The sequence below is a fragment of the Salmo trutta genome, chromosome 20, assembly GCF_901001165.1.
Source record: "Salmo trutta chromosome 20, fSalTru1.1, whole genome shotgun sequence".
In the NCBI taxonomy this organism is placed as follows: Eukaryota; Metazoa; Chordata; class Actinopteri; order Salmoniformes; family Salmonidae; genus Salmo; species Salmo trutta.
Window position 1 is genome coordinate 5,992,755 of NC_042976.1, and position 11,741 is coordinate 6,004,495.

General features: G+C 43.0%; 1 protein-coding gene across 1 annotated transcript; it reads right to left on the reverse strand.

The window, feature by feature from the left end:
- Positions 1 to 7,758: 7,758 nt before the first annotated feature.
- LOC115156272 (trace amine-associated receptor 13c-like) lies at positions 7,759 to 8,732 on the reverse strand. Its single transcript, XM_029703731.1, has one exon. It carries the CDS (start codon positions 8,730 to 8,732, stop codon positions 7,770 to 7,772), a length of 963 nt encoding a protein of 320 aa, XP_029559591.1. The 3' UTR covers positions 7,759 to 7,769.
- Positions 8,733 to 11,741: the final 3,009 nt, after the last annotated feature.

Here is an 11,741-nt window from a genome sequence, read left to right on the forward strand (position 1 = left end):
TGAAATATTTAGAAATCTTTTGTCATGAAATGCGCCGTGCGCATGACCGTTATTTACCATTAGGATAGTGTCTTGAACGCACGAACAAAACACCGCTGTTGGAACATAACTATGGATTATTTTGGACCAAACCTACATTTGTTATTGAAGTAGAAGTCCTGGGAGTGCATTCTGACGAAGAACAGGAAAGGTAATCAACCTTTTCTAATAGTAAATCTGACTTTGGTGAGTGCTAAACTTGCTGGGTGTCTAAATAGCTAGCCCTGTGATGCCGGGCTATCTACTTAGAATATTGCAAAATGTGCTTTCACCGAAAAGCTATTTTAAAATCGGACATATCGAGTGCATAGAGGACTTCTGTATCTATAATTCTTAAAATAATTGTTATGCTTTTCGTGAACGTTTATCGTGAGTAATTTAGAAAATTGTTAGGAAATTCATAGGACGTTTGCGGGGGGTATGCTAGTTCTGAACGTCACATGCTAATGTAAAAAGCTGGTTTTTGATATAAATATGAACTTGATTGAACAAAACATGCATGTATTGTATAACATAATGTCCTAGGTGTGTCATCTGGTGAAGATCATCAAAGGTTAGTGCTGCATTTAGCTGTCTTCTGGGTTTTTGTGACATTATATGCTAGCTTGAAAAATGGGTGTCTGATTATTTCTGGCTGGGTACTCTGCTGACATAATCTAATGTTTTGCTTTCGTTGTAAAGCCTTTTTGAAATTGGACAGTGTGGTTAGATTAACAAGAGTCTTGTCTTTAAATAGCTGTAAAATAATCATATGTTTGAGAAATTGAAGTAATAGCATTTCTAAGGTATTTGAATATCGCGCCACAGGATTCAACTGGCTGTTACGTAGGTGGGACGATTTCGTCCCGGCTGCCCTAGAGAGGTTATTTTGCGAGCCTATGCAACTGGTCAGAGCTGGGCTATTGCCAGCGGAATGGCAACACAGAATCAACACAAGGAGCTGTCGGGTCATTTTGTGTCCTTTTGCCCGGTAAAAGACCAGGTTCACTGGTAGGAGCGAGTACTCCGGAAGGCCATATGGAGAACCTTTCTGCTTCCCTTGCTCGCACCCCTTTTAAGGTCATTCCGAGTGGGGAAACCAGTCCAAATCTCTTCGGGTCCTCATTGAATCTGGGGCCGATGAGAGCTTCGGAGCTGAACATCCCCACTCAGCCCCTCTCCATTCCAATCGATGTTAGAGCACTGGACGGGCGCTCTATAGGTCGGGTCACCCATAACACCACTCCCATCAACCTACGTGTGTCAGGGAATCACAGCTGGACCATTCCATTCCTGCTCATCAAGTCCCCCCAGATTCCTGTGGTTTTGGGATTATCCTGACTCCAGCGACACAATCCAAACCAACAACGCGGTTCAAGAAATAGAGTTAAGAAAACTTGACAAAATAAACTAAAGTAACAAATCTTCTAAAAAGTAACACAATGAAATGACATAAGAATAACGAGGCTATATACAGGGGCTACCGGTACTGAGTCAATGTGCTGTGGTACAGGTTAGTTGAGGTAAATTGACTATGCATAGATAATAGACAGCGAGTAGCAGCAGTGTAAAAACAAAAAGGGGGGGGGGGGGGTCATTGTAAATAGTTCGGGTGGCCATTTGATTAATTGTTCAGCAGTCTTATGGCTTGGGGGTAGAACTTGTTAAGGATCCTTTTGGACCTTGACTTGGGGCTCCGGTACCGCTTGCAATGCGGTAGCAGAGAGAACAGTCTATGACTTGGGTGTCTGTAGTCTTTGACAATTTTTTGGGCCTTCCTCTGACATCACCTTGTATATAGGTCCTGGATGGCAGGGAGCTTGGCCCCAGTGTTGTACTGGGCAATTCGCACTACCCTCTGTAGCTTCTTACGGTCGGATGGCGAGCAGTTGCCAAACCAGGCGGTGATGATAAGGGTTATAACGATGCAATAGACATATATACACATGAATAAATGGCAAATGGAATACACTTACAACATGACTATAAAGGGCTATAAGCACAGCATCACTATAAACATAAACTTAAAAATGCACCTCTTAGAGAGAGAGAAACTAATTACTTGGATTGACAAAGGGTCAAGATTTATGGCACCCTCTCTCTCCAGCCTTGTGTGAGAATCTGCCAGGCTGAGATCTTATCAGTACTGCCCTGGCACTGTGGGATATAATGTAATATAAGTAGGTATAGTTGCTATGCTGAAGTAGCCAGGACATAAGTACATTGGCCATAGGAAAAGAACATGAAACCCTGTGCCATTGCTATTCTGAAAGAGTAACATGCCAAAGTATACCTTGAGCAGACCAAATGAGCAGGAATAGCCAAGGCCATGAGTAACTATACAACAGCTGACATTCCAGTATCAGAACGACATAGGAAGGAGGATGGTGGCAAAAAGACCTACAGCGGCTGAAACCTGAACATGCAATGTATGCATTTCTTTTTGTGTAACATGGGGGGGTCCTGCCACCATTATAACCTAAAAAGGAACCAGAGATGGGCTTTATTGGGCATGAACAAGCAAGAACTGATATGGAGATAATGGTGAAGAACGGTCTAGTGAAGCTATTTTCATATAGAGGGAGGGGACTCTCTACGTTATGCAAAGACAGAATCCTATAAAGATAGGACTCTGTAATATGAGAATTTAGTATTTTTCATGGAAGGGCTCGGCTCTGTTGCGTGTGTAATATGGTCCTTCCATGGAAGGGCTTGGCTTTGCTACTCTGTATTAAAGTCTATATTGAATTCACAAGTTCTCGTAAGAGTGTTATATTTCTGAGGCAATTTTCCACGACAGCACCACAGGGTCATAAATTACTCTGCGCATGAGCAAGCTCCAAGAACCTTCTGGAGTGACTCTGGGATGACTCTAGAAGCTCGCCCATGGCTGCGAAATAAAACACCTTAATAAAAGCCACTATGGAAAACGCTGTGGTAGTTTGTGCATGCAAAATACTATGTTTACCATTACAACAAGAGTGAAGGTAAAGCAGCCAACAAGTTCACACTATATGTGGGAATTAAGAGAACTTTGGCAGTATGCCGGTTGGACGTACTGCCAAATTCTCTACAATGACGTTGGAGGCAGCTTATGGTAGAGAAATTAAAATTACATTCTCTGTCAACAGCTCTGGTGTACATTATTGCGGTCAGCATGCCAATTCGCATGCTCCCTTAATACTTGAGACATCTGTGGTACAGTGTTTTGTGACAAAACTGCATATTTTAGAGTGGCCTTTTATTGTCCCCTGCACAAGTAGCACCTGTGTAATGATAATGCTGTTTAATCAGCTTCTTGATATGCCAAAACGGTTAGGCAAGATAGGCAATGGGGACATGCTCACTAACAGGGATTTAAACAAATCTGTGCACCAAATTTGAGATAAATAACATTTTTGTGAGTTTGCAATAACCGAAGACCACGTGAGACCACGTCAGCCCAGGTACTCCACATCGGCTTCATAACCTGATGGGATTGTCTGACTGGTTTTCTGATCCACTCCCCTACTTTATTTTTAAGGTACACTACATGACCAAAAGCATGTTGGCACCTGCTCGTTGAACATCTCACTCCAAAATCATGGGCATTAATATGGAGTTGGTCCACCCTTTGCTGTTATAATAGCCCCCACTCCTCTGGGAAGGCTTTCCACTAGATGTTGGAACATTGCTGCGGGGACTTGCTTCCATTCAGCCACAAGAGCATTAGTGAAGTCGGCCATTGATGTTGGCCGATTATGCCTGGCTCACAGGTGTTCGATGGGGTCGAGGTCAGGGCTCTGTGCAGGCCAGTCAGGTTCTTCCACAACGATCTCGACAATCCATTTGCATTGGGGCAGGTAGCATTCTCCTGGCATCCGCCATACCCAGATTCATCCAGAAAACGCGTTTCCACTGCTCCAGAGTCCAATGGCGGCATGCTATACACAACTCAAGCCGACACTTGGCATTGAGCATGGTGATCTTAGGCTTGTGTTCGGCTGCTTGGCCATGTAAACCCATTTCATGAAGCTCCCAACGAATAGTTATTGTGCTAATGTTGCTTCCAGAAGCAGTTTGAAACTTGGTAGCGAGGTTTTTTCCTCGCTACACGCTGGAGCAGTCAGCCTTCCTGTTCTGTAAGCTTGTGCGGCTTACCACTTAGCGGCTGAGTCGTTGTTGCTCCAAGACGTTTCTATTTCACATTAATAGCACTAACATTTGACCGGGGCAGCTCTAGCAGGGCAGAAATTTGATGAACTAACTTGTTGGAAAGGTGGCATCCTATAATGGTGCCACGTTGAAAGTCATTGAGCTCTTCAGTAAGCCCATTCTACTGCCAATGTTAAACCATGGAGATTGCATGGCTGTGTGTTCGAGTTTGTACAACTGTCAGCAATGTGTGTGGCTTTAATAGCCAGAGCCACTAATATGAAGGGATGTCTCCATACTTTTGTTAATCTTTGACCAACATATATATATTTGTATTCCCAATTGTGTGAAATCCATAGGCCTAAGGAAATAATTTAAATTGACTGTCCCCAAGAACACAGAAGCCTCCATCATTCTTAAATGGAAGAAGATTGGAACCACCAAGACTCATCCGAGAGCTGGCCGCCCGGCCAAACTGAGAAATCTGGTGGAAGGGCCTTGGTCATGGAGGTGACCAAGAACCCGATGTTCACTCTGAGAGAGCTCCAGAGTTCCTCTGTGTAGATGGGAGAACCTTCCAGAAGGACAAACATCTCTGCAGCACTCCAACAATCAGGCCTGTATTGTGTAGTGGCCAGATGGAAGCCACGCCACAGTAAAAGGCACACAACAGCCTTGAAGTTTGCCAGAAGGCACCTAAAGGACATGCAGACCATGACAAACCAAATTCTCTGGTGTGATGAAACCAAGATTGAACTCTTTGGCCTGAATGCCAAGTGTCACGTCTGGAGGAAACATGGCACCATCCCTACGGTGAAGCATGGTGGTGGCAACATCATGCTGTGGAGATGTTTTTCATTGGAAGGGACTGAGAGACAAGTCAGGATTAAGGGAAAGATGAACGGAGCAAAGTAAAGAGAGATCTTTGAATAAAACCTGTTCCAGAGAGTTCAGGATCTCAGACTGGGTCGAAGGTTCACCTTCCAACAGGACAACAACACTAAGCACACAGCCAAGACAATGCAGGAGTCTCTGAATGTGCTTGAGTTGCCCAGCCAGAGCCCGGACTAGAACCTGATTGAACATCTGTGGAGAGACCTGAAAATAGCTGTGCAGCGACGTTCCCCATCCAAACCTGACAGAGCTTAGGAGGATCTGCAGAGAAGAATGGGAGAAACTCCCTGAATACAGGTGCGCTGAGCTTGTAGCGTCATACCTTGTAATCGCTGGGAAAAAATGCTTCAACAAGGTACAGAGTAAAGGGTCTGAATACTTAGGGCCCTCCAGAGGGTGGTGCGGTCTGCCCAACGGTCTGCCAAATGCGTCATTGGGGGCACACTGCCTGCCTTCCAGGACACCTACAGTACCCAATGTCACAGGAAGGCCAAAAAGACATCAAGGACATCAACCACCTGAGCCACGGCCTGTTCACCCCGCTGTCATCCAGAAGGTGAGGTCAGTACAGGTGCATCAAAGCTGTGACAGAGAGACTGAAAAACATCTTCTATCTCAAGGCCATCAGACTGCTAAATACCCATCACAAGCCGACTACCACCCGGTTACTCAACTCTGCACCTTAGAGGATGCTGCCCTACAGTCTGTACATAGACGTGGAATCCCTGGTCACTTTAATAATGGAACACTAGTCACTTTAATAATGTTTACATACGGCTTTACTCATCTCATACGTATATACTGTATTCTGCTCTATTTTTTGTTAATAACACATTGCTTGTCCAAATATTTATATATTTCTTAATTCCATTCTTTTACTTTTAGATTTGTGTGTATTATTGTGAATTGTTAGATACTACTGTACTGTTGGAGATAGGAACAAAAGCATTTCACTTCACCCGCAATAACATCTGCTAAACATGTGTATGTGACCAATAAAATGTGATTTTGATTTGATTTTGTAGTGTATTAAAGGTAGTAACCCTTTAAACGTAATGTTCTGTTAATGTATGTATTTTGATACTGGTTCCCTTACCCTGTAAGCAGTCTATGAACTGCTCTTAGTCTATGCCACTCTGACATTGCTCATCCATATATTCATATGTTCTTAATTCCATTCCTTTACTTAGATTTGTGTGTATTAGGTATTTGTTGTGAAATTGTTAGATATTACTTGTTAGATATTGCTGCACTATCGGAACTAGATGCATAAGCATTTCGCTACAACCACAAAAACATCTGCTAAACACGTGTTTGTGACCAATACAAAATGAATGTGATTTGATTTCTAATGAGTGACTGCAATCCACACTTTTGTTTTGGTAGTCACTTCCTAGAAACAACAATGTTATCATTTTCAGACAAACACGTTACTTCCTTAAGCACACTACTACAACAGAGTGACTGTTTTGGAATAAAATGTTCAATATATTTCCTTTAACATCCTCTGTGTTGTGTGCTTATTGTTTACCATTGATCTGTTCTAGGTCATTTTGAGAACTTAAGGAGCATCAGGTACTGCTGGAATATCTACCAATAGCATGTCCATCTTTTTGTGATAAATTACACTGGTCACTGTTCAAAACATTTAAAAAGTACTAAGAAATGACTGCAAAATGACTTTACTAATGATCAGTAAATGGTTTATCCGTTAATTTATTAAACATCTTATGAGAGATCATATAAATCATTATTACAGACTATAAAAGTTGTTTATCAATGTGTGAATAACCAGCTTTCCAAAACTAATGTGGGAGTAATGAGACATTAATGATGTGGAGTCAAAATAAACATTATACATTCTTTATTACAAAGTGTTATTATAAAGTGTTACCAATCTCTATATTAATTCTGACTACACAGCATCTGAGAGAGCTGGTCTGGTGTGACCCTTGACCTGGCAGCAGTGATGAAGTGAGAGTAGTAGTAGTGAGAGTAGTGGTAGTGTTCATACCCGGTATGTTGAGGTTCAAGTGTCTGCTGCAGTCTCCTGCACTGTTGAGTTGAATAATTAATGTATATACTGTAGTAGTTATTTATACATGTGAGAATACCTAGCTTACTAACATTTAACACATTTGGGAGTAATGACTAATAAATGGTGAACAAACTGTAAATTCCTAACAAATAGTTTATTACCGAACATTATAAAGTGTTAACCATATTTGCATATTCTTAAATTTGACCATCAACGACTTACACAATACACCATTGAGTTATACTGGGACGTTATCTGATATCATGCATATTGTACATTTACATTTTACTCCATTGTTGAAGGCATTGTGTACCAATTGAGCCACTAGAGGGTGAAAAACATACATAATGACTCATGACGTTCTCAAAATGTACTTTTAGAATACTTACCTACTATTTATCATTAAATAACATGGAACAACAACAGACATTGCTATTTCCAATATACAACCCAAAATGACTACAATGTCTTTTATAAAACATGCTAATCCCTCCTTATGCCTTCTCCAACTCATTCTAATCCAATTCAGCCAAATCATTCTGTATCAGCACCACACGTATCCTATGAAGACAAAACTGAGATAAGTCATGTCAGTGTATTATTACATGAAAGAAATAATTACAACAAATGTATAAAAAAATGAAATCAAACCTATGATTGTCAAACAAGGGAAAAAACATATGAGCTATGAACGCCTTAAATTGAGAGATAAAATAAGTTTAGCTGTCACTTTGAACCATGGATAAAATAAAGCATAAATTATTGGATTAATTAAGGAATTAACAAGTCCCAGAAAACTGGTGAAATATGATAAGAAATGGTCAATTAAAAAAGAAAAAAAGAAGAAAATTAATAGAGATGTAATCCAACAAATGAAATAGTTGAAAACAATAATAGCTAGAGTTTTTGCTGCTTTTCTCTCAGACTTATTTGCCTGTACAGTTTTAACACCAGACACACTGGCAGCCTCTTTTGAAAATACCTTTCTGGCCTGTGATCTGGCCACCACAAAGATTTTCATATAAAGTGTTATAATAATAGAGCACGGGACAACAAGTGTAATTACAAGGTCAATTATATTACCCCACATAAATCCTTCAACTTTAAAACATTCTTTCAAACACCTACTGGGTACATGTACATTTACAAAGTTTTTTATAATAACAGCATCGTATATGATACAACAACACCAGGTAATGGATATACAACACATCATTCTTGTTATTGTTATTTTAGAGTGGTACATCAAGGGATCACACACAGCAACATAGCGGTCAATAGATATCAAGACTAAATTACCCAGAGATAAAGAAGTACATAAAAATCCCATGTAGAAATATAACACACAGAAATATTTCCCAAAATCCCAGCATGGTTCCATTATTGCTAAAGTCATTACTGGTATCACAATCAGTCCCACCAGGAGATCTGACACAGCCAGAGAGAGGATGAGCAGGTTGGTTGGAGTGTGGAGCTGCTTGAAGTGAGAGATGGAGATGATCACCAGTATGTTCAAAAATACTGTAACCGCTGAAATCAATGAGAAGAAGATGTACAGTGTTATGTAGATAGATGTCGATAACGATGCCTTTCTGCAAGAAGAGTTTCCATCTTGAAAACAGTATTGATCATATTTGTTTTCCTCCATTTGTAATAAAGTGTCAAAATGCTGAGGTCCTGCTCCTGCTTGGTCCTGTGTGTGATCCTGTCAGGTCCGCCTTCTGACAAACTCTGAGCTCTGCCTCTCTATTTATCCCTGAGTTACTGACAGAAACTCCCCTCCGCAGAGTCTCTCTGCACACACACACACACACACACACACACACACACAGACACACACACACACACAGGCACACGTCAGCACAGAAAGGAACAAATGGTGAGATAAACAAATCATTTGTGAAAGCATGATGTAATGTATGACTGGATTGGATGTTGCTTTGCCCACCTAGCCTGTCCTTCAGCCTTACTGATAGTTAGAGATGAGATTGTTTTAACCTATTTCATTTGTTGGGTTCCACGGGTAGGCCATCATTATCCATAATAAATTGTTCTTAACTGACTTGCCTAGTTAAATAAAGGTTAAATAAAAAAATAAAAAAATAAATAGAGGAGAGAAAAGTTACATTTTCTCAAATAAGCATTTTAATGGGGGAAAATATAGTATGGGTGAAGTTTGGTCACTCAAAGACTTTCTTACATGGGAAATATGATAGCTGTGCAGACTGACTGGTTTGGGTGATGTCAGTGCTCAGTTTGGACCATAATTCACAACCTCAGGAGACATGATGGCACGCCACATGTCAGCTAGTCAGTGTGTAGGAAAGTTGACAGCAGGGAAGTTGATGAAATGGCATAAGTTTATGCTGCCTTACAAAGGCAAAACACAGTGTCTACCAATTTAATCTGTTGTAATGGCCAAGTATATTGTCTGATTAATGTCGTATTTGTTTCCTGAGACAAGAACAAACCAATGTCACTTTTGGGGCGTTAATATTTATGACCTAATTCTGTAACACTTTATAATAATTTTCATTAATTAACCTGTTGTAAGGCATTTATATTTGTATTAATGTAAACCATTTACTAATCAAATAGTTTTGCAGTCCCTAATCTAAAGCGAGAGCTATTTGTTCTTTTGAAATAATGAATCAGTGTTTTGAGTGACCTGTGTAATTTCTCACAATAAGAAGACATTTAAGGTGTCGAAATGGACTAGAACATATGAATGGTTGTAACGTATATGCTTGGAGTCAGGAAGCAGATGCAGAAGGTAAGTTTAATGATGAGAAAAAGCAGAAAACAGGAGAAGCTTACGAAACGTGAACAAAACCAATACTGCCTGATGACTGAGGGTACATTAAGGGAGGGCAATCAGGGTGCTGATGATGTAAAGGTGTGCGCAATGTGAGTTTCCAGGACCGGTGGTCAGTAGACCGACGACTTCGAGCATCGGAAGGAGCAGAAGTAGGCGTGACAGTACCGGTTTGGATTGAGTACATCAACAGCCGATCTCTCACCCCCATGGGGACATAGATGCGCTTTGGTTGGCAGGAGCGGCTTCCCTCTCCAGAGCCTGTCGGAACCACATCTGCATCCCAAATCATAGGGCCAACAATAAAGGAGGACAGATTGATGGGCTGGAAGACACTCACAGGACTTTCCACCGATGAGGAAAAGCAGGTCCTCCGGCATCCTGGTCCCTGTCAGTGATTCTCATCTTCGACCAGGAGATGGTGGGGTTATGAAGTTAGACCACGGGAAGCCTAGGATGACTTTGTGTACGGGTGCAGTGATGGTGAGGAAAGGAAGGCTTTCCTGGTGCATGGGTCCCACGGTGAGGGTAAGTGGTGCTGTGATGTGCATAACTGTGCTGGATCCCAATGATCGTTTATCCAGGGCTTGGACAGGAAAAGGAGAGGATAGCGGGTATGAAGTTCAGGGAGGAGGCGAGGGCCTGGTCGATGAAGTTCTCTGCGGCACTGGAGTCCACTAGAGCTGTAGAGACAACATTTGAGGGACAGCCAGCCAGTGAAATGGGAACCAGAAAGGGTTTGGTGGAAAACGATGATAATGGAATACTCACATCTACCCTGGGAGACGGAAGGTCATGGGGCCACCAATCTGCTCTAGTTGACCCCGGGGTGGGACGCACCAGACACCACTGAAGCTGGCGCACATCCTGGCCGCAATAGGGACAGGGCACCAGATGTCTCTGGTGACGCCGCTCTGCCACGGAGAGGTGTGTGCCCCCTTCCTCCATGGGTTCAGGCTCTGCCTCAGACAGCCAAAGGAGGTAGGCGAGTGATGAGGTGGACACCGGCGCTCCCGAAGGTTATCCAGCCGGATGGCCATCGGGATGAGAGCGTACAAGGATATGTTGTCATCTCGACATGCCAACTACGTCTGGACCTCTTTGTGCAGTCCACTGCGGAATAGACTGCAGAGCGCCGGCTCATTCCATCCACTGGAGCCTGCCGCACTCCGAAAGGTGAGGGCCTAATCCGCAGTGATCTGAGCACCCTGCTGGAGTTGGGAAAGTCTCTCACCTCCATCCTGCCCTCTGGAGGATGGTCGAAGACCGCCCTGAATAGAACCATGAGCTTCTCATAGGAACCCAGCTCCTCCTCTCCTCTCTCCCAGATGGACGTAGCCCATTCCAATGACTGTCCTATCAGCAGGGAAATGACCGTGGCAACCTTGGAACACTCGGTGGTGGGGGCTCCCATCTGATAGGCGAAATAGAGGGAGCACTGGATTAGGAAGCCACAGCGTTTCGATGGAGGGCCGTCATACTTCTCTGGAAGGGACAGTCGGGAAACCCTCCACTTGGGTGGATGGCTGGGGACGACCCGTGGTAGGAGGCCCTACATCAGAGGTTTGGAGAACCTTGCTGGTGGTGTCGAGGCAGTGGCGAACCATCTTCATGGCAGTACCCAGTAGAGCCAGCTGGTGGTGTCGAGGCGATGGAGAACCTGGAGGACCTCCTCCATGGCCATACCCAGCAGAACCAGCTGGTTGTGTCGAGGCAGTGGAGAATGCGGAGGACCTCCTTCACGGTCGTACCCAGTAGAGCCAGCTGGCGGTGTCGAGGCGGTGGAGAACGTGGAGGACCTCCTTCAATGTCGTACCCAGTACTGCCAGCTGGTGGTGTTGG

Coding starts and splice junctions, on each gene's coding strand:
- LOC115156272 (XM_029703731.1), bottom strand. CDS start 8,732: ATGGAGGAAAACAAATATGATCAATACTGTTTTCAAGATGGAAACTCT.